General features: G+C 52.9%; 1 protein-coding gene across 2 annotated transcripts in view; it reads right to left on the bottom strand.

Annotated features, from left to right (window-relative positions):
- LOC133346676 (aggrecan core protein-like) overlaps nt 1–13,762 on the bottom strand; it is a 38,692-nt gene extending 24,930 nt beyond the window's left edge. Inside the window, exons 1-3 of one of the 2 annotated variants that reach the window (XM_061558460.1) lie at nt 13,561–13,762; nt 13,367–13,430; nt 1,000–1,137 (exon numbers count right to left, since the gene is read on the bottom strand). In XM_061558460.1, the coding sequence (XP_061414444.1) occupies nt 1,000–1,129 (130 nt within the window). In that variant the 5' untranslated portion in view covers nt 1,130–1,137; nt 13,367–13,430; nt 13,561–13,762. Of the gene's footprint in view, nt 1–999; nt 1,138–13,366 lie in introns of both variants that reach the window. The other variant, XM_061558461.1, reaches the window with a different exon arrangement.
- Between the last annotated feature and the right edge of the window lie 10,387 nt (nt 13,763–24,149).

Raw genomic sequence — 24,149 nt, 5'->3', positions numbered from 1 at the left:
CACCAGCAGCACCACCACCACCACCAGCACCACCACGCTGGGCTTCCAATGCAGAAAGGTCGCACAGCGCACCCATTCAAGTCGCCGACGCAGCCGCTTGCAAAGTGCTGGGGCAGGTTTCTTAAAATCCGCACTCCTCCGCCTTCGTGTCTCACCCGCACTCATGATAACAAAGACAAAGATCCCCCATATAGCCTTCACAGGCTGGAGGGGCAAGTACTGTTAGCGAGCACCCCTTCCCCGCCCCGTAACAGCGACAGCTGCAACCAAACTCCTCAACAACAACAACAACAATCAGGATGATGATGATGAAGAAATAATAATTGCCAGAACGCTCCGGCGGCCGTTTACGCAATTTGCGAAACGCGGCAACAGGCGGTGCGAGCGGTGACGTGGCACTGCGGTGATGACGTCACAGTCGCTCCGCGTGACCAGCCTCGCTCGCGCCCAGGCACGCGCGCGCGCACGTGCGCACACAGCCCCCCCCCCTCACATCGCCCCCCCCCCCCCGTATGCGTGCACACGTGACGGCCGAGACAAAGACAAAGGTTTGCCTCTGCCGCACGATTGGTTGTAGACGTTTAAACGGGCTGATGGGGCTCGACCGGCGGGGGGGGGGGGCTAGCACCACGATCGATTCGATGGACGTGTCGTTTGGTGCAGGGAATTGATTTGTAATCGACGCCTGCCATACCTTTCAGACAAAGGTGCCTCGTGTAGCCAATGGAGTGCCGTTAGCGAGCGCCTATTGTGCGTGGACCATCATCACGCCCGGCTGTCCTTTGTCTTCCCGGCACTGATATTTTACACACCGTGGCAGGTACAAATATAAAGAACCCCTCCCCCCCCGTATAGCCTTAACGGACTGTTGGGGCAAGTGCTGTTAGCGAGCACCTAATGAAGGCACCAGGTACACACACGCGCGCACACGCATACACACAACTCAATGCAACACGCGCTGATGCACGTGCTTCCTCACGCGGAACGTGCGCATCTCACCAGCCGTGGCAGCGACGTTGAAGATGACCACGCCGACGGTGGCGACGGCGATGATGAGGGCGGCGGAGGAGCGGGGCCGGCCGCTCGCGCCGTGGGGAGAATGGAGAGGCTTCATCCTGGGACCCGCCATCCGAGAACCTGAATTGGAGCAAAAAAAAGTACGAAAGAAGGCAAAGTTTTACTTCACGTTTACAGCTCTGGGTGGAAAATTCCACCTTACGTGGACGGGGACGAGTCTCTTTATAGGACAACCGCTTTTGAGTTTCCCGCAAAGTGGTACTAATTTTATCGACCCTACGAGGATGACGGTCTGGGTCCATCCCTAACCAGGATTCGACTTGTCAACATTCCAATTGCGTTATTTAAAAACCACGCGCTGCCATTTACATCCGCAGAGTTGGGATTTCTTATTGAAAAAACGGCGATAAGAAGACAGCTTTGCAATCAGCGCATGGTACCCGCGCGGGCACCGATCAGACACGGGAAACGTGGAGACCGACAAACGTTGAGCGAGACCTGAAATGTGCCCAAAGAAGCATGGAGATAGGCAGAGTGCTGGGAATGACACCAAGAGATAGACAGAGAGAGGTGGGAGGGTGCTGGGAATGACACCGAGAGACAAAGAGAGAGAGAGTGGTGGGTGGGTGCTGGGAATGACACAGAGAGACAGAGAGAGGTGGGTGGGTGTTGGGAATGACACCGAGAGACAGAGAGAGGTGGGTGGGTGCTGGGAATGACACCGAGAGACAGAGAGAGGTGGGTGGGTGTTGGGAATGACACCGAGAGACAGAGAGAGGTGGGTGGGTGCTGGGAATGGCACGGTGAGACAGACAGAGAGAGAGGTGAGTGGGTGGTGGGAACAACACACACGCAGGTTAACATTATTCCAACTGTTATTAAGAGTTAAGTGAGCTTGGGGAAAAAACACGTTCCTGATGGCAGATTGAAGAGTCTGTTGCGTGCACGCGCGCGTGTGTGGGTATGGGGAGCGGCGGTGCAGCGGTTAGCACTACGCTTGCGCTACGAACCCGGCGCCCGGAGTTAGATTCCCGCTCACGGCCAACAGCGATGACGATTATCGGAACCGGTCCTGGGCCTCCCCTAGGTCGACTCAGCCTTAAATGAGAACCTGGTGTGGCGTGAAAATATCAGCGGTAGGGAGACAAAGGGTGGTCAGTCGTGGTACTAGCCACACCCCCACCACCTCATCCTTTCCTGCACCGTAACGTTCTCAGTAGATGCACGCTGACAGAATTTTTGCCATTTGGCTACTCGTTGCACAGGATATGCGAGTCTTTCTCTGTGTGTGTGTGTGGTGTGTGTGTGTGAGTGAGTCTGTGCGTGCCCGCGCATGTGTTAGTGATATATGTGCGCGCATGTGTTTGGACAAATATGTGACCTTTATAACGAGGTAAGAGCCCATTTGAGACCACGAGACATGCAACGAGGTAGTTAGCGCCAACTCTGACTCGAGGCAAAACACGACGCTTGCTTATGCGCGAATTAATTTTGTGTTCTTAAAAAAATATTTTTCTTCTTCCCCCCCCAAAAATTAAAAAGTTATGTTTCTCACCACTGCCAGGATGGGGTGCGCGTGTGCGTGTTTGGGTGTGCGCGCGTGCCGTGCGTGTCGGGGAGCGGTGGCGCAGCGGTTGCGGCGCTGCGCTACGGACCAACCCGGCGACCCCGAGGTTCGAAGCCGGCTCACGGCCACCAACACCCGTGACGATTATCTGAACCGGTTCCCCGGGGCGTTAAAACAAAGAGATACATTAATTCTGTGTTGTGTTACAAACCAGTCGAATCTCATTCGGGGACATTCGGGCCCGGCCAGGAGAACGAGGAAGAAGATCAGGAAGATCAGGAGGAGGTTTAAGGCCGCGCAGAATGAAACGCGCACCCAGACGCAAGCTGCGTCGCGTTGTTCCGGAGGCTTAGGGGATCTGGCGGTAATTGCGCTGATGTAAACTTTGTACCCCCCCCCCCTTCCTGATCACTCCCCTCCTTCCTCCCCCCACATCTGTGCCCAATGAACAAACCAACGGTGGCGGGAGCGGTCGGATAAGCGGATAGATTTCATCTCGGCCCCATTATTAAACAAAATTGCGCTTGTTTCCCGTCGCCCTCCGTCCGTGTCGCGTTTCAAGAGGAATGGTGACGGTCAGCCCAGACGCGGCCCTGGGAGAGGAGGAGGAGGAGAGGAACGTCGGGGAGGGGAGAGGAGCGGGGAGGGGGGGGGGTATCGCTATCGAGTGTGCAGGCGGTGCATCTGCACTGGGGAACAAGTGGGGGAAATGTGTCCAGTTCATCGTGAATTCCCTGTCCATGCCATCCACACTACACAAAGTTTAGCAGCGTGCATTGTTTATACCGCGGGGCGATGCGGTGGACAGCTGATGGCAGTGAATCACAATCCATTGTTGTATTCCACGATGCCCCACCGCCTATGGCTTTCCAGGCCCTTCACTAACCCGCACTGATCGTCGTGGTGAAGTATGGTCAGATAACCCCCCACCCCTCCCACCACCTTCCACCATGACCCGCAGCAACGACGTGGGGAGCCAACTTACCCAGCAGTGAGTTGGCAAGAGCACTGTGCACGAACACGCGAACACGCGAACACGCGAACACGCGCGCGTGAGTGTCGATAGAAAGAGGGCAAGGACGGGGGGGGGGGTGGGGGGATGACGGGGGGAGTGGGGGGGGGGTTAAGTTGCCCCCCCCCCCCACCATTAAACTTTACTTGCAGGCATTGAATGGAAGTCAAATTTGGCAATTATGCAAAAAATATAATTTGCGAGTAATTAACATAAAGGGCGCACGTGTTGGAGCCAATTTAGTTTTTTGTTACAAAGAACAATTATAACCTTTAATAATTCATGATTTGGAGGTGACCGGGTGGCTCGGAGGTCGGAGCGCGGAGCCAGCACCGTTGAGATCCTGGGTTCGAATCCAAGTTCCAGCCGCTGCCTGTGGTGTAACCGGGTCACCCCGATGGTCACCAATGACTGCACACAAAACAATCATTCTTCTTGGTTCTTTCGGTAAAGTCACGTAGAAGGGAAATAATAAAAATAAAACATAATCAAATAATTCTCACGACGTTTCGGCAGCCTTCCTCAGGTGAAGCAACAGGTCTGTCAGAAAGACAGCGTTTGTCGGAAAGATACGCTGTCTTTCCGACAGACCTGTTCTTCGCCTGAGGACGGCTGCTTGCGTTGTGGCCGAAACGTCGTGAGAATTATTATTATTATTTTTTCCCTTCTACGTGACTTTACCGAAAGAACCAAGAAGATGAATCCCTGCAGTCACGAAAGCTTTAAATCGAAAAACAATAATGATCGTACATTTGGTTCTGCGATGAAGACGAACTTTGTAAAGTGCTGCCCCCTAGCGTGTGGATCGGGGGTCACGTGGTGGGCTCTCGGATGTAGTTCCGTGACCTCCGCAAGAACCGTTCTTTTACGCGCGGCGTGAGAGATCCAAACGGATTGTTCGTCACGTGACGCCGATGGCACAGGTACAATAACGCTGGTGGGGGGACAACTAACAGCCTCAGCATGAATGGCTTTAATAACCTCAAAAAATAAAGTAATATGATAATTGTTTTTTACCCTTCTATCTGGCAACAAAACTTACACCTTATGACTGCAGGTATTGTGGTCTATGCAAACATGACTCCTTGTTAAAAAGGTGTCAGTTTTATTGCCAAATAGAAGGGTAAAAAACCAATTATCATATTTTTTACTGGCAAATGATGTTCCAATGGTGGAATAAAGTAATACTTACTCAAATTGATACGGAGGAATTCGCCGTTGTGCTGTATATCTCCCCGATGGTTGTACCGCGTGTGTGTTTGGCATGATGTCCGACGTTTCGTTCCACGTGCCGAACAACACGTGGTACAACCCCGACCACACTATCAGAGGTTATTATGAAAATAATTTATTTTGTAACATTTCAAATTGCCGGGTGGCGTTTTTGCCGTGTTTGATTCTTCAATTGTTTGCACGCTGGAAGTTGCTGCTCTCCTATCGCTGTGCAGGTCATTATTTAACGTCACGTCTGTCATGAAAGCCAAACTCCCTGATATCAATCTGTAGGAATGTACAAATATATAGCAATATATAACTTTTAAAATGCATAGGCCAAACATTTAAATCAGTGGCACTATAATAAAAAAAAATTCGTAACATCGCGTAAGAATAAATGTGTCGTTAATCCCGCCACCACCCGACACAGCTAATTAGTGAGGTTTGTCGCCAAAACCAAAACGTGCCAATTAGCTACTAGCTCAGCGCACCGGTGTGTTGGAGACTAAACCCACAACATTCACAATTCGAGTACTCTGACGTTTCGCTGGTGAGTACAAACAACGACCAGCTTCATCAGGCGACTGGCGATAATTGTGAAGACGTCTTCCTGTGGCCCTGCTTGCGACTGAGTCTCGAGACTCAGCCATGCACGCAGCTGCTAAACTAATTAATGAATTGCACCCGAGCCATCGGCACACAAGAAACGGCCAACTCCTAACAAGAGCTGTGAAATAGTCAGATCTCTCATTGTTCATTACATTCCACGCAAGTGGCCAATTCTATAGATGGTCCCTATGTCGAAACAACAGATATCTCATTGTTCGCTACAGTCCACCCAAGTGGCCAATTCTAGAGATGGCCCCTAGGTCGTATCAACAGCTCTTATTGTTCATTACAGTCCACCCAAGTTGCCAATTGGAGATATGGTCCTGGGGTCGTAACAACAGTGCTCTCATTGTTCGCGTTTAGCCAACAACAAAAAAAAATCCCTAGAAAACTAGACAGGAAAATTATTCCAATTTAGAGGCTTTGAATGCTGCGAGCTCTACGGGCAATTACGTATTATTTTAAAGGGGCCGCGTGGCACGTGCGTGGGAGCGCTGGGAATTTGTGGTGAGCATAATAAGCATCCTTAGCGGAGGTACACTTGGTTCATAATCCGTGCGATCTGAGGCCGAATCCCGGCCAGGGCTCGTTCCAGTGCCGACTGTTATCTGAACCGATGCTTGGTAAACTCCCCTCCGGCTCTCTCACCCCTCGTCGCCCCACCCACTTTCACCATACCACGCTGACCCCATAGCATGCATGGTGAAATATGGTCAAGCAACCCTAAATGTGCATTAGATCTATATATTGTATTTTACCAGGTACGCTATTTATCAGAATCGACCTGGATATCACAAGTGATAGCTCAACGAAGTGGCTTGCCGTGTGGACAGTAATAGCAAGCCAAATACTGTAAACGCGTGATGTTGATTCTAAATGGTGGAAGGGAAAAAACCGGGAGGGCCCGGAGAAAAATCCACGCGACCACGGGGAGAGAGAGACACGCAAACTTCAACTCTACAGCAGGCGTCAGGGTCGAACCCACGAACTGCTGTATACTAGGCGAGGTCGGTAACATGACGATGTGGGGAAGCCTTCATCCAAGAGTGGATGAACACAGTGGCAGTGAATAGAAGTAACTGGGATGTGAGGTAGCTAGCAGATGGCAGTACAGCAAGTGGGTTCGTTCAGCTTATCGTGCATTTGTTTTACGTCTCACGAGTTTGTTTTCTCTGCGTGCTAACCACTGCGGCCAGCGTGGTAAAGTAGGCAACAACAAATAATAAACACCCTAGAGCGATAGGTTCTCGACAGTCTAGTTGCTCCCTCTTAAGTCAGAGGTTCTTAACTTTGACTGCAGCCTTGCACCCCGTTGATTCTCAATCGTTAAGAAAACCGTATAATGTTAATAAATACGTAGGCGTTTGGTGCAACAAAGTAAGTTGCACTCACGTGTCCGTGCTTGATTTGTCTTTCGATGATTTACCTTCTAAAAAAATCTGGCCACGTCTCGCACCCCCAGTGGGTGCGTGCACCCCAGGTCAGGAACCACTGCTCTAAGTGGAGGCCCTCCCGCCAGCAGTGGTATGGGCGCGCGCAATTGCGGGGCTGCGCTTTTAACCTTTTCACATTTTAGACCATCGCTGCGCCACCTTGGCACCGTCGCCTGGCGTCGTGATGTGGACAGAGTGTGACCCCTCCCCTCCCTCCCAACATCCCTCACACCCCTCCCCCCCCCTCCCGTGCAGGGGTCATTAGGTCAACTCAATCGGGGTCCTGGAAATGCACGCAAATGTTGGCACAAGGCAAACATCGGCCTCGGGACAAAACGTGTGAGGATTTAGAGGCGAATTTCTCTGCCAGCCGTGGTGGTGGTGCTGGCCCACTGGATGCAGCAATTGTTTTTTGGGGGGGAGGGCAGGGTAGGCGGGTGGGGGTAGGGCTCTTTCGATATCACACACTCGCAGTGAGATGACAGAAGATATGTAGACACGAGGCAGTGATGCATTGCGACGAGAGAAATGTAGGGAGTCTTGAGAAATGTGGACAAAAGCTCGAGAGATGTGATTGAGACGGGCGAAAATAAATAACAGAGGAGATGGGGGATGCGAGAGAGAGAGAGAGGGAACGATATTAAATTCCCCTTGAGCTTCTTGGGGACCTTCGCGTGTGCTTAGTTGTTATTGTTGCCCTTGGGGGGGGGGACCGCTTGTCGATGTCTCTTCTGTCATCTCACAGGCCAGGCGGTGGCTCGCAATGCCAAGGTTGCAAATTAAAATCCTGCTAGGGCATCGACTCAGCCCATCATCAATGTGGGGGGTTAGGGGTCGATAACGTTAGTACCACTTTGTTGCGGAATTTTCACCCGCTGGATTAGGGCATGTAAAGAGACGAGCCTCGCTTCAATTGAAGCGAGAACTCACTTTGACGTCATGTCATCTCACTAGGAGTTTATACGTTTAAAGTGGGGGGAGAGGGGGGAGTGGAATTTTGCTTAGCCCCCTCCTCCTCCCCCCCAATTGACCAGCAACCACCGCTGCTCAGTGGAGCCGCAAGCGAGCCTCGCACTTTAACACGCGCGGCTGGCTCCGCGGGTCGGGGGAGGGATGGATGCAAGAGTCGAGATGAGGGGGTAATGGTGATGATGGGGGGGGGGGGGGGTTGAGGAACGGTGGAGGGGGGGGGGGTCGACAGAGGGGTGGGGTGAGTGGGGGGGCGATAATTACGGGAAGGGAACTGCGTCACGACCGAGCTCGGTGACTGTGCCCCATCGAGTCAGCCAGATTGATGACGACTCGGCAGCCCGGTGGCTGCCGGGGTGAGGCGACTGGCAGGGCGTGGGGGGAGAGGGGAGGAGGTGGAGAGACTCCGTAAGGGGCCGGGAGGGGAGAGGAGGCAGGGAGCTGTGGAGCACGCAACGCGTCTGTCATGTTTCACGCCCCGCTCATTCCATTAGATGGCCCGATTCGATTGAAACGTCGATTGAAATCCCCCGCAGTTCTGTGGCGAACGTAGCGGCCCTCTACTGGCGGACGGTCGAGACGCAGATGATACTCGTATTTTTGGTTTTCTACACTCCGATGAATGCAGCGGCTTCTCGTGGCTGGCGGGTTGACGTCATCGAAACTCGTTAGGTACGCACACGAAGCTGAATAAATACAGGGACTCCTCTACTTACGAGCGAGTTAGGTTCCAGAGGATACTGTTCGTAAGTCGATGTGTTCCTAAGTCCAACTTTACTCCCGTCGATTCCAAACGTGTTGTACGGCGTGCACACTAAAAACGGGGAATATATTTAAAAGTTGCATAATCTTCTATAGATGTAGATGCCACTGGTTCTTCGTGTTCTGCAGATGTAGATTCCACCACCGCCGTCTATTGCGCGGCAGTTGAGCTTTCGACTCTCGGTCCGAAACAGGCAACTGGACATACGGACAGCTTTGTTCGTAACCTCTGAAAGTTCGTAAGTCGAGTGTTCGTAAGTAGATGAGTCTCTGCACCGTATATGTATGCGCGATTCTTTGCGCTAGCTGTCCCGTGCACGTGATGCGCCGTGAGCTTTTATAATCGATACTAATCGATGAATCGGCGCGTCTGTTAAGCCACAGTGGAGGGAGGGGGGGGGGAGAATGGAGCCAGGGTCGGAGAGGAGAGGGAGGATGAAGGGGGCAGGAGAGGGATCCAAAGTTGGGGGTCGACACCAGGGGTCAGCAACCTGTAGCTCGGGAAACGCGTGCGGCTCTTCAAGGACCGCTGCGTGACGGTGATTGATTGAAGGAACGTCAGCGTATCGTAATCGCCACGTGCGTTGCGCGGCTCTTGAAATACTTGAGTTCCGTACGGAAAATTGAAAAAGAAGAAGCGAAAAAACATGGTTCTTCTTGTTACTTTGATTGCCGATTGCCTGGGTTGAACGAGTATGCACGCGTTTTTAATATCTGACACAAACACCGACACTCGGCCGAGACCCCAGCCCTACCCCGTGACCCCATACACCCCCTAATCCCCTTCCTCGTGTTGCGGTCAGGGCACAAGGCGGGTAGTAGAGGGGGGGGGGGGGTGCGGGCGAGTGCGTCTAACTAACAACTATTCTTTGCTTTATTTCACCAGGTAAGGCCCACTGAGTTATGACGCTCTTCATTCAGAAGCGACCCTTGCTGATCACAGATGAGAGCTCAGCGAGGCGGCTTACCGTGTGAGGCCATTCACAGCAGCACAACACAACTCTAAACCGGTGGTTCTTAACCCGGGGTTGCCAGATGCCTCTTCTGAGAACCAAGGGGGGGGGGTGAAGGCTGCAGTCAAGGTTAAGAACCACTGCTCGAAATGCGCGCTGATTTCAAATTGCGGAGGGAAGTGAGCGAGCGAGCGAGCGAGCGAGCGCTTTTCGCTGCAAGTGAATCTCGCTCACAAAGCTGTGTTTTTATTACTATTATTAAGGAAAATTTGAGTTGATTTTTTGTTGACACAGGCGAGAAGGCGACGAGACTGGGATGGGGAAGTTTCACTTGCGACGAATGCACCGACGAATGCTCCATCCATGCACATCCTGGCGGTATCGTTGAAATCCACACTGCGTCAACCACCTCATTGGACTGGATGAAGAACCTTTGCATTCATTTATGACGATCATTAAGACAAAAACACTGTTGCTTTTCACAATTCCATACGAAAGAATTTGCGAGAGTGACCTGGGGAGCATGGATCTGCCAGTAGGGGGCATTGATTGCTGCTGTTGCGGCTGTGTGTTCGTGAGGTCCCAATTTAGGAGAATTTGCGGGGAACTTTCGAACGTTGCCACATTTTGCGCCGTGGCGCCTGGCACCCAATGGCCTACTCTTGCGAATGACACCAGGGGGATATTTAAACGTCCACCGATGAAAAAAAGGCGCAAAGTGCTACTGCGGTTAATACAACACCCGCAGCAGTATTAATCGGAGCGGCCGCTGGGTTGGAACCGCGGAGCTTTGCAACGAGCGACGAACGTGCTCCCCCGCGCCTCCGATTAGCACGGTTGGCAACGTACGGTGCGAAAAAAGTTCAACATACATACAATATGTGCAAAATTAATAAAGATGATGTGATGATTTAATGACTCGATGATGATGAGATGATTCTTGATGCTTGATGTTTGAATTTTTTTTGATTAAATGATGAATCAATGATTATGACGATTCATTTCGCATGCGCGGGGACACGTGCTCAAACGATGTCCGCACCACGGGCTCTCGGTCAGGACGTGTCACGAACCTACTTGCTGTACTGCCTACTACAGACAACCAACTATTTGCCCAGCCGAGTGGGCATCATTATCATCATCACGATCAAACATGATCAATCCACTGCTGGGTTAAAAAAGAAACACAATCTCCCCAAGCAACTCGCCAACCTTAGCCAGCGCTCCAGCTATAGTAGTCGTAAATCCGTGCTTGATTCACCAACCCCAACCCATTCACTGAGACTCGTTCAATTAACAATGAATTGTGGCAACGTGCGTGCGAGTCTCGGTCAGCAGCGCTTACACACGTGGGCTGTTGAGTATTCATCAGCATCATCAGCAGCCATGGTCTATCTACTGCTGTGTGAAGGCCTCTCAAAGCCATCGCCTATGGTTGTTGTAACGCCCTATGGACCCAGCGATCCGAGTTCTATTCCAGGCCACGGCGATGTGAATTGTTCCTGCCTAGGAGTTCCAGACTTCACAAACCCTCATCAAGGTGAAACACCCTCCGACGTCTCCCCTCTCATCTCTCTACTCCCATTCTCCCACCCTCTTACCTATCCCCTCTCATCTCACTCCACTCCCCTCCACGCACTCTCCTCCCTCTCCCGTCTCATCTCACTCTACTCCCCTTCTCCCACCCTCCTACCTCTCCCCTCTCATCTCACTCCACTCCCATCCACGCACTCTCCTTTGTCTCCCCTCTAATTCCACTCCCCTCCCCTCCACGCACTCTCTTACCTATCCCCTCTCATCTCACTCCACTCCCCTCCACGTACTCTCCTCCCTCTCCCCTCTCATCTCGCTCCAATCCCCTCCGCGTGCTCTCCGCTCCAGCAACTCAGGCTTTCTCTCGAAGCTCCCCCAAATCAGCCTTCACTCAACGAGTGGGGAGGTCGCTGCTTCTCTTTTGCTGTACCCAATCGCCTGGAAGCTCCATCCCCCCACCCCTCCCCCAGGCATCCGTGCTGTCGACTACCTGCCCCCCCCCCCCTTCCAAGTCCAAGCTCAAGAAATGCACGCTCGTATCTATATTGCCCATGCTTGACTGAGTCGCTCTCCCTGTACGAGTGTGGTCTGCTCAACGCATCCTGTGATAGGAGGGAGGCGGCGTGGGTGGGCGCAATTGCGCGCTCTACAAATCTTCGTTTCGTCCTGGTTTTAATTTCAAATTTTGAAATCGGAGCACCCCCGAGCAGAGCAAACAGGCGCACGGCTTCCTCGTTACGCGCGGATCGGGCCAACAAACACCGCCCAATTAACATTTCCTTTGTTTCGTTCCGAAATTAAATTCGGGGGGGGGGGGGCGTTTTGCTAGGAACGCGGTGGAATTTAATCTGCACATCTCATCGTGTGTAGTGTGTGTGTGTGTTTGTGTGCCTATATATAGAGCGAGAGAGATACACTGTGGGGAGACGGTGTCGCTGTGGTTGGCGTGACCGCGCTACGAACCCGGCCACGTGAGATTCGATCCGTGGCCTCGGATTCGCATCAACGGCAGCGAGTGGTATCTGAGCAGTCCTCGAAATCCCCCCCCCCCTCTCTCTCTCTCTTTCGACCACATTCACCAATCCCCACACTGGCCGGCGTGGTGAAGTATGGTCAAACAGCCGCCGCGACCGACAGAGAGTAGGGGCGGCCTTCATCCAGCAGTGGAATTGGAAAATTGTTGAAAGTTACTATCAACATTGTGTTTTTCTACTGTAGATTATAGTAATACTAACGTCCTCATGATCGTATTTTATGGATCATAAGACAACCCCAGAGAGTTGGACGCACCCGAAAAGTGCATCCGGTGTCCCATAAAGCGATCGCAATCTGATCGCACACGCACACATCTACCGGAGTATAAAGACGTAACCGCAACTTCATACAGCATGAGAAACACACGTGTCACTGTCTGGCTGGCTGGCTGGCACGGCGCCACATCCGCAGGGATGGAGGCACCGATGGACGGGCACGGCCAAAGAACGCGCGGGCTGCTAGTTCGATTTGAATCGCACGCGGAGAATTCGGCACGTGTGTACATTATAGACGCATCACTACACACGCGTCTTTTTTCCTACTTGGCGCGAGATGTGGGTAGGGGGTGGTGGTGGGTGGGGGGGTGATCTTATTGGGCCGCGTGAGATGTTCAACGCTGCGAAGCGGCAGGGCCTGGACGGAGTCGAGAGGGCTGCATCCTGAGTGTGCGTGTCGCTTCGCGCCGCTCTCTCCAGATGTAAGGGGCTTCTCCAAATTGCCCCGTGAAATCGCAATGAGACGCGCCTCTCGTTAGCGGCCGAGGGACCCCCCCCCCCCGGGGGTGCCCTGCGGTCCGAGACACGCGCCACCTCCAACGCGAATGAGCAATCGCTGTCAATCGACGAGGCGCGTGGCCGTGGCGATGATCCATTGATGGGGCAATCCGGTGGAGACGAACGGCTGTTTTAATTGACGCACGTGAAAGTTAGCACCGGTCGTTAATAGTATCGCTGTCCATCATCCTCCATTCATTCATCTATGGTCATTTTTCGCTATCATCATCATCATTACCACCACTGTCATCACGACTACTTTCATCATTGCCACCACCACAACGCCATCAATCACCACCACCACGACTTCACCAACATGCCAACACCCCCATCATCAGCAATCAAAGCCAATGCCTCCTTTGCAATAATCTCATTTGAATGGGCTCTTTCTCACCTGGTTGAATAATTCACTGTTGCACATCGTCACAGATAGTCATCAGCACCGTCACCATCATAGCCGCACAGATGCACCCGACAGAGGCGCTCACCTGGGTCACGCGAGAAGCAGAGAGGGGCAGACGCAGGGCTGGTGCAGGGGACGCGCGTGCTGGACTTAAACAAAAAAAATGAGAAATTTCAATTATTGAATTCTACCGATTTTCTTTTGCCGGGTTATGTTCGGGCGTTCTCGAGCCCTGGTCGTGGATCGCGTGCGCGCGCGTGCCGTGCCGTGCCAGTCCACCTTCCCACGTGGATCCTTCCTCGTGTCTCTCCCTCCTCTTGTCTCCCTCGTTCTCTTTGTCTTCTCCGCGTCTCTCTCTCTCTCTCGTCGGGCGATGTTCGTCGTTCTCAGCGCGCTCGCGCTCACAACTGGAGGTCTCCACTCTGGTCTCTCTCTCTCTCTGTCTGTCTCTCCTGGCGGGGGACTGGCAGGGCTAGTGCACTGGCCACGCTCCTACAGGCGAGCCGCCTCTTATTCATGGGAGGTCACGGCAATTTGTGGGCGGAGGGGCTTGAGAGAGAGGGGGGGAGAGAGGGGGTTGGAAGAGTGGTGGGTGGGTGGGTGGGATATGGGGCGTGTGTTGGATTGCTCGCTAAACTCACTCGTTCCACTGGTGGCTCGAGAGGGGGGAGGCGGGGGGGGGGGGGCGAGAGAGGTGGGGGTGTTAAGAATAAGGGTGAGGAGGGGAGCAGAATGAGTGAGGCAGAGGGAGGTGGGTGGGTGGGTGAGTGGTTGGGTAGGTGGGTGGTTGCGAGGTGGGGGAGTGTTGGGTGTGGTTGGGTGAGACGCGGGGGGGGGGGGCGAGGAGGGAGACTTTTTAGATTTAATGTTGCTTGCAAAAAATAAGTGACTAGTTTTTTTTAATAAATCAATGGCGTCAGACGAACATAAAGTAACGCAAATTGACAACGTAAGGGACAGGCGGCAGGGAGAGCGAGCGAGCGAGCGAGCCGACAAGGGAAATCTCACGCGGAGACGGAGCGATGTATTCGGCTGGCGTGCGGAATGCAACAGCATTTGGGTGCTTCGCAGGAGCGTGGGGAGGCCTTCATCCAGCAGTGGATTGATCCCCGGCTGATGATTGCTTGGTGAAAGGTTTGGTGTTTGACATCTCGACAACTGTTTTATCGCCAGAAAGGGTAAACCCCGATTCTTATTTTTTTCATACCCCGGCTGATGATTCATCATCGTGGTTCCGCGCCTCCGATTGGCGCCGTTGGGCTACGTACGGTGCGAAAGAAGTTCAGCATGCATCGTTAGCCAAGATCACTACACCTCTGGATCAAAGCATACACGAGTCGTATCCACGCCGCGATATTGTGGGCGATACTAGTTATTGCTGTTCCATAACTCCTCAGCAAAACAATCTTTACTCTTTGGTTCTTTCGGTAAAGTCACGTCGGTAGAAAAAAGAATAGATCACGACGTTTCGATCGCAACACAAGCAATCGTTATCAGGTGATGACGATGACGATCTGATGATGATCGCTTGTGTTGCGATCGAAACGTCGTGATCTATAATTTTTTTATACCTACGTGACTTTACCGAAAGAACCAAAGAGTGTGAATTCCTGCAGTCACGAAAGCTTCAAATCAATACGATCTTTATTGCAGCCTATCGGCCTTCGCTTATGTTAACCGGGAACATTTGATTAAGCGCAATAACTCTGGCATCGGCTTCGCCCTCCCAGGCCTCATCAGCAGAGCGAGCCGTGCAAAATACACAGAGGGCTCCTTGTTCCAGACGTCATTACCAGTGCCCTCTCGTTGCCGCCGTGGGCAGCTATCAGCTGCTGCAAGTGCCGTTTCATAGGAAGCCAACAAGCCAACAGACACCAATACTGAACTCACCACGCAGCTCACCATCACCGATACTAGACTAACCACGCAGCTCACCATCACCGATACAAAACTCACCACACAGCTCACCAACTCTATAGCCCAACTCACCACAGAACCCTCCAGCACCAATGCCTAAGTCTGCGTGGTTCTTCCCCCCCCCCCCCACGCCCGTTCCCTTTGCCAAAGATTGCCAGCGAAATATTATCATTGGCAACGGATCGCGAAACCAGGAATATAATATTTTAAAAGCGTTTAACGCTATTCTGGCCTACCAGCGGGATTGGCGAATGCCTGGAGGGATGTGTGTGTGTGTTTTTTTACACACGGGTCTAAGCTTGCTCACTTAATGGACTGGTCTGTTTTTTTCTTCTTCTTGTACGTGATATAGCCCGACCCGTGGATATTCCGTCTCTCCGCATTGTACCCGATCCCGTTAAGATCTCAGAAGGCTCAGCGCAGTGTGGGGGGGGGGGGTGTTTGAGCCTGTACGAAACATGGACCGATTACCACGCACAGGAGACGTTGCAGTCTACCGGGGAGCGACGCAGTGATGGGCAGTAGAGGGCGGAGCATCAGAACAATCCACCGTTGTGCAGTACTTCTATGCTCCCACGTCTGTGTTACCCCCTCCCCCCCCCCACCGTCTTCCTTCAGCAACCCCCGGCACTGCGCGGATCGGCACGGCTCCGTCTGTCCTAATGAAGCTTCCCACCGTAGCGCGCCGCACGGCGCGGGGAATGCCGTCACCTCCACCCCGCCCTCCGGCAGTGCGTTCGCCGAGGGAGCTGTGCGCACGTGTACACGTGCCCTCTCTCGGCACGTGCACACGGTGACGCGTCGCGTGTACTCGTGCCTTCTCTAGGCACGTGCACACGGTGACGCGTCGCGTGTACTCGTGCCTTCTCTAGGCCGAGCGAGCGTAGGCGCAACGCGTTGCTTCGTTGTCGAATGAATTATTTCAGAAACCTCCTTCCATTGTAACACCACCACCCACCCACCCACCCCGCTCACCCCCCTCACCTCCCCCCCCCCTCCACTCACCGCTTTATCGTCAACGAGAGAGACAAACCTGTCCGGCATCTCTACCTGTGTACCTATAAAGAAGGGCCATTGCCCGAAACGTCGCCTATTATATATATTAATCCTTTTAAGTCCGCAACGGTGCTTATTGAGGTGATGTTTATTGTTTGTGGCTTTGCACCACGGCTGCCAACGCGAAAAAGAGCTTTATAGCTCATCGGCATGTATGTTTGTAAGTATGTTGAACTTCTTTCGCACCCTACGTAGGCCAACCGGAGGAGCGTGAATACATATTCTGATTCTGATCACACACAAAAAAACACTATTGACAAAAAAAACAAATGTCACGGACAAATCATCGCTTGCGCCCTCGTAAAGCGACGATTACGCAAACTCCCTGCGGGGCTGATAAACGCCAATTAATTAGCGCAGCTGATAAATGCCAACTAATGAGCGCAGCCGACAGGAGCTGTCATTGCCGGCAATATTATCGCGTCGCAACGCGGCCGCTGGGGTCACACCGCGCAACGTGACCTGTCTCTGTCCCTCGGCCCGCGAGGGACAGACACGTTCGTCGCTCCGTGTTCACTTGCATTTACGAGGAGGCAGGTGGTTTTAAAAAAGAAAAGAAAAAAATAATCTGGGAGCGTTCATCCGTTGCGCGTGTTTCTATCGATGAGCAGCACCCCGTCCTCCACACACACACGCGCACGTCCAACTTTACGAATCGTGATAATCGAATCGCGGGTGGGGGGAGGGGGGTAATCTGGTCTGGCTGACTCAAAGCGTGCGTCGCTGTCAATGTCTGAGAGGATGATTGGGAGGTTTCCTCGGCCAGCGCTTTATAGATAAAAAAAAAATAATTTTATTTTTGTTCGTACGAAGAATGTTTCCAGGACAAAGAGCGCTATGAACGAACCAGCGTTCTATGGAGTCGCGCTAAGTGAGGTCTGCCTGTACAATATTCGGGAGAGAAAAAAAAAAGTTTTGCTGGCTGGTTGGCGGCCTTGCCTGGCTGCGCTGGCCATGGCTGGTGGTGACGTCATGGCGTACGTCTGCGTGATGACGTCACGCGCATCCCACGGCGTTGAGGTCGGGTTGGTGCGTGCCGACGTCACGCCTCTCCTCCACCCGACCGACCCGGCGGAGTTGGGGGACAAGGTGCTGCTGGGGGCTTCATCCGCGAGTGGATAAACCATTCGCTCATGATGCTCGTGAGCGACGTGAGGCCTCCGTGCAGATTGGGAACTGACAGGAGGGCTGACGACAATCATGACGATTGTGACTGCTCTAAATCAAGAGCGTGATCCTCGAAACTTGTTGACCGCGCGCAAAGACAAAGATCTTCCCGTTTCGCCTTTGACAGACTGTTGGGGCAAGTGCCGTTAGCCAGTAGCGTCTATGAAGATCGGCACGGTACACGAAGGGGTGGGTGGGTGGCCAGCACCACGCCCGGCCGCCGTTATCTGCCCAGTGGTAATATTTAGGCATCGCACCATGTACTCATTTGGGGCTGAGTCGACCAAGGGGAGACCCAGGACCGGTTCGGATAAATCGTCACTGGTGCCGATGGCTGTGAGCGGGAATCGAACTCGGGTCACCGGGGGGTTCGTAGCGCAGCGTAGCGCGCTAACCCCTGCGCCACCGCTCCCCGCGCGCATCCCACACGGCTTGCAGAGGAGCATTGCTCCGCTGTGTTCGGCAGGTCCCCGTGTGCGAGCGTAGGGCCTCGTGTGCACGCGTGTGTGTACGGGTATGCGGAGTGTGTATGTGTGTGTTAAGACTCAGCCTTAAATGAGTACCTGGTGCGGTGTGTAAACATCGCCACGAGGGAGACAAAGGCGGCCGGGCGTGGTGTTGGCAACCCACCCCCTCGTGTGTGCCGTGCCGGCCTTTATAGGTGCTCGCTAACAGCACTTGCCCCTATAGTATGTTAAGGCTATACGGGGGGATCTTTGTCTTTTTTATGTGGTGTGTATGTGTGCGGTGTGTGTATGTAAGTGTGTGTGTGTTAAGGCGATATGGGGGGTGGGGGGTGGATGTTTGTGTGTGGGGGGTGGTAGTGTCGCGGTTAGCGATGAGCGCGCTGCCCTACGAACCCGGCGACCCGAGTTCGATTCCCGCTCATGGCCACCAGCCCCAGTGACGATTATCCGAACCGGTCCTGGCCCTCCCCTAGGTCGACTCAGCCTAATATTAGTACCTGGTGTGGTGTGTAAAAAAGGCACTGGGGAGACAAAGGCGGTCGGGCGTGGCGCTGGCCACCCACCCCGTCGTGTGCCGTTCCGGCCTTCATAGGTGCTCGCCAACAGCACTTGCCCCAACAGTCTGCAAAGACTACACGGGGGATCTTTGTCTTAATATGCGTGTGTGTGCTAATGACAAGGCTTCTCATTGTATCTCACCTGCTCCCCTCTTGACAAACGCGGCCGCTCTCACCACACGCGGCACCACCGCCTCCCCCTCCTCAATACCGCTCTTTGTTCCCAAAAGCGACCCTGGAGAACACCCCCCCCCTCCTCTTTCTCCAACTCCCCACACCCCCCACACACGAACCTCGCCACCTCGCATCGGCCTCAGCGCGAACGGCCCCGAGGTTCAGTTTTTTTTCTAATGTTAACGAAACTATATTTTATTCCACCATGTTAAGCCCCCCCCCCCCCCAACCGAGCTCTATAGCTGCTTTTTATTTTGTCAGAAGCGACCGGGCCATCACAAATGATAGCTCAACAAAGTGGCGTAATCATCGCGCGGAGATTTGTCGCGGCCAGGTAGTCTAAGTCGACAACGGCAGGAGGTTATGGAGGAGGGGGGGGGGGGGGCTGCTCAATGTACAGGGGAATGTGAGAGTGGTGGATGTGCCGATTTGACCCGCAGTGCGGTCGCGGTTCAGCAAAGGGCGGCGGTGGAGACGCAACGGTCAGTCGGGTGGATCGAGTTCATCAGCATGGGCGGGCGGACTGAGTCAACGAGTGAAGTCCACGTGGCCGGCAGCGATGGCAGAGCGACACGGGGGCCCACAGGACATCGTCGGCGAGCGAGTGGCTGGGACGAGCGAGCGAGCCTCGGCGTTTGTAAACCCAACGTCGTTTTTTGTTGTTGTTGTTGTTTTGTTGTTGTTGTAGTGAGCAACTCGCAATTGACGGCAATCGTCGTTTGTGTCATCGTGTCAGGACGCGGCCTCTCCACCGCTGGATTGTGGACATCCCTCCCCACGCCGTGGCCATCTCTGACGGCGCTGCGATGCCGCGGTCCATCCGTCTCGCCGCTCCGATCGCAGGCCGAGGTGGTCCTCCCTGGGCGCGCTCCCTCCCTCCTTTGGCTGTCGATCCGTCGCCAGTCTCCACCGTCGAAGTCGTGCCCTTCTAAGACAGGCGTTTCGTCCAACGCCCACTTGTGCGTTTTTCTTACGAAGCCAATTTCACGTTTAACACGCAGGCGGTTTTCGCGACCAATATTTTGTGCCAATAATGATTGCTTTGGGTGAGATCGCGTAAATATAAATGTGCCGTTAACCCACTACCAACCGATACAGCCAATTAGTAAGGTTGGTCACGTAAACCAAAACGTGCCAATGAGTTGCTACTTCAGCACACCGGTGTAATTGACTGTGTCGGGTGGTGGTGGGTTATCGACACAACACCCAACAAAAAAACACAATTACGATCAATACCACGATCTCGATTTTTCGCGAGATCGCGAAACCCACCCATGGTGGCTCCTCATCATGGCCTGCGTGATGCTCAGTTGAACAACAAACAGGACGCGATCACGCGTCGCGGGCACAAAGGGATGTTGTTAGCGAGTGCCTGTTAGGGCCGGCACGGGCACGCGAGTGGGGGGTGGTTGTGGCGAGAACCATGCCCGGCCGCCTTTGTCTCCCCCCACCCCCCCCCACTGTTGATGTTGAAAACGCACCATGCCTGGTAATAATTTGTAGGCCGGCTCATCCTATGTACACACACACACCCAGGATGGTAATGATGATGGAGGTGTTATAAATACGATGATGGGTGCCATACACAATCCGATGGTAACATGTGGTGTCCATTCGGATAACGACTAAGTCATTCAAAACGTTCACGAACACATTTTTTAGTTGACATTGTATACATGGACTGTATAATAGTAAAAAAATTACAATAATGTTCACTCGTAACGCACCGCACACAATTTCACTCACTCACGAAGATAGAGAGAGAGAACACGACTCAGACGCGAGGAGGAAGCAGCGGCCACCACGCGGCCAGCCGGCGCTCACAAATCGCCCGAGCTCTGCGGTCCTCCGTGTACGAAGCTGTTCTCGGCCAATCAATGAATTGTTTATACACGGGGGCGTAAACCGGAGCTGACTGGGAAAAAACAAAAAACCCCACGCGCGCGAGGAGGCAACGCTCGATCCCCGTACAGATGGAACTGGTGGGAGCCCCACCACATTCGCTTTGCAGACTCTTGCTGGGTGAAGAGAGTTTCACAGCATGTGTGCGAGTGTGTGTGTGATCCTCCAAACCTCGCTGCTACCTCCACAGTGCTGGATTACAGCCCGCGTGCAGCAGCGGCATAGCCATGACCTCCGAGCGAAAATGCAGTTCGTAATAGAGGTGTTCGGATTAGATGGCGTCAATATAAATGCGTCGTTAAACCCGCCACCACCCGACACAGCCAATTAGTAAGGTTTGTCGCGCTAGAAAAACGTTGCCAATTCGTTACTAGTTCAGCACACCGGTGTGTTGGAGAGTAAACCCACAACTTTTACAATTCGAGTACGACGTTTCGCCAGCAATTACATGTAATTGGCTGTGTCGGGTGGTGGCGGGTTTAACGACACATTCATATTTACACGATCTAACCAAACAAGCTTTATTATGGATATTGGTCGCGAAAGTCCTACTACTACTATGATAACTACGTGTTAAACCGAAGATACAAGTTGTAGACGTTTTTAAGATTTCATAATGAAGAATTTTGGGTTCGATCGCGTTATTTTTAAATGTGTCGCAACCCTCCACCACCCGACACGGCCAATCAGTAAAACAAATGTCACGTTGACAAAAGACAAATAGTTCACTACTTTAGCCCACCGGTGTGTTGAAGAGTGATTTCACAACATTTACAATTTGAGTAGAACGACGTTTCGCTGGTAATTACATCCAGCATCTTCGGGCAATTCGCCAGAATAGTGAAGCCAACCACCTGCTTCCGGTCTTAAATCGTGCAGCAGGACGACGTCATCATCGTTGTTGAACCCCATCAGGTTTCGAGATCAGAGGCGGAGGTGGGGGTGGATGCAATTATGTAATAGATCAGTAATCAGCCACTTAGCATGTGACTCACCTGTACGAAATTGCAATGTGTTGTGTATTAGTTAATACAACGCTTCACTCTTCTGGCAAATCGCCCGAAGATGCTGGATGTAATTACCAGCGAAACATCGTACTACTCAAATTGTAAATGTTGTGGATTCACTCTTCAACACACCGGTGGGCTAAAGTAGTGATCTATTTGTCTTTTGTCAACGTGACACGTTTTTTACTGATTGGCCGTGTCGGGTGGTGGAGGGTTGCGACACATTTATAAAAAATAACGCGATCTAACACAATTTTTTTTATTTATTATGAATAATACTGGTCTCGAAAGCCTACGTGTTAAACTGTTTTTAATATTTGTATACGCGGTGCCGTTGCGTAGGTGGTTAGATGCACGTGTCGATGGACAGGCTGCACCTCTGCTCCGAAAGCCTGGCATGACCCTCCTGAAAAAAAGGAGCAGCCTTGAGACTTAGTGAGGCTCTCCTGAATAAAGGAAGTCTAATCATCATCATAATATGTGAATATTTTTCTGCGCGTTGTTTGAAACTTCTCGTCTTCGAGTGCTTTCAGATGCGCCTCTGCTGCTGTCCAGAACGCTCTTCATTCCGATACCAGCCTTTTGCCCGTCCAAGGACGGGTGTATTGCAGTACATCTGGAACTTGCAAGCGAAAAGCAGACCGCGACGTGACATTCATTGCATCCATTTGTGTGCAATTTGTAAGGCCGCGGTGACACAGAGCGATTTCACTCTACATCGAACAGCCCCCCACATTAATAATCATGAAGAGGCGACGTCTTCCAAATGGACACCCCCCCAACATTAATAGCGGGTGACGTCACTCCACATGGGGGGGGGGGGGCGAGGCGCCTCCTCCCCCCTCCTCGGCGTCAACTCACAACCCTCACTACAAAGGCAGAACCCTCACGTCATCACGTGATCTCCGTAACGCTGTTGAGACATCAAAGTAAAAAGGACTTCGTGAAGAACAAAGGATTATAACCTTTAAATGAAATCGCTGTGTCACCGCGCCCCTACAAATTGCACACGCATTAATGCAATGAATATATGACGTCGTGGTCTGCTTTTCGCTTGCAAGTTTCAGATTTACCGCAAAACACCCGTCGTTGGACGGGCAAAAGGCGAGTTGTGCAATATTCCTTAAGGCCCCCCCCCCCCCCCCCATGCTTTACGCGTTCTCCGCAATTGTGATGTTTTTTTGTTTTTGCTGCTGCTGCTGTTGGGCTCCTCCCGTGTAAAATAGCCCCGGGGGGCAACTGACGCTGAACGGCACCAAACTCAAAGAAACTGAAAGTGAAACGTATACGGGAACAAGGGTTACGGCGGCGGCGGCGGCTTTGGGCACGACACACCTAATTGACATTATCATAATTAATACGCTCCATATTTCACGGAGCTCCACTCTGCCATCGCTTTTTCCCCCATTTCAAATGCGCCCAGGCTCGGCGCACGAACGCGCTCCTGCAAACAATTACACTCGCGAAGCGCTGTCGCCTTCTCTAATTTGTGTTTCATGGCCTCTCGCGTTTCCGCGGTGGGGGGGGGGGGGGCTTAATTGCCTTCAGCTTTGGAGCTCAGAGCCCTGGCCGCGTGTACACGACCGTGACACACACACACAAAGATCACCCTGTGTAGCCTTGTAACAGACTGTTGGGGCGAGTGCTGTTCGCGAGCACCTATGAAGGCGCGGAACGGCACACGAGGGGGTGAGGTGGCCAACACCACGCCCGGCCGCCTTTGTCTCCCCAGTGACGATGTTTACACACCGCACCAGGTACTCGTTTGAGGCTGAGTTGACATAGGAGAGGCCCAGCACCGGTTCAGATAATCGTCACTGGGTGTGGGTCGTGAGCGGGAATCGAACCCGGGTGGCCGGGTTCATAGCGCAGCGCAGCGTTAACCGCGACACGATAGCACACAGACGCGCACACATGTACACACACATGCATGTACACACACACGTACGCACGCACACACACACACACACGTACTCTCACACACACACACGTCGACACACACGTACGCACACAGAGGCACACACGCATACACACGTACATATACCCACACGCACGTACACACGCACGTACACACACACACGCGGGCGTGACCACCTCCCGAGCCTTCTGCCACGACGAGCCCTTTGAACCGACCCAACGGAGGAGCACGTGGTTCTCGTCAGATGAGACGGGGCCAAAATAATTAAGGTGAACAAAACACGCGCCAAAGCGTGCGCGCCGTACGTGCCCACTTGCGCGCGGCACACGGGTTTGTCCGTGCGAGAGTGAGTCAGTCCGCTCGGCTGGCTGGTTGGTTAGTCACAGCCCTTGGCCTGAGTACGCTGTGATCCCACGCACACACGCGCGCGCACGCGCCACACCACATGAGTCAATTGAGAACTTGATCTAAATTGGAAAGAATCGCGGGATATTACCGGCGAGTTATGCGTGAGCGTTTGACTTTGTTCTAGGTCAAAGCCCCCCCCCACTCCCGACCTCTGATTTGTATTCGTATTCCACTAGGGTTTAGAAATCTCTCTTCACATTCATCAGTTTAATTCTTTTTTTTAGCAGTTGAGAGTTGTGAATCATCAACAGCAGCAGTAGCCATGGTTTAGACACTGCTCTATGCAGTCCTCCCC

Source organism: Lethenteron reissneri, chromosome 24, assembly GCF_015708825.2.
Source record: "Lethenteron reissneri isolate LAM-NWPU_2019-01 chromosome 24, ASM1570882v1, whole genome shotgun sequence".
Taxonomy (NCBI): Eukaryota; Metazoa; Chordata; class Hyperoartia; order Petromyzontiformes; family Petromyzontidae; genus Lethenteron; species Lethenteron reissneri.
This window is presented reverse-complemented; position numbering and strand designations above follow the sequence as displayed.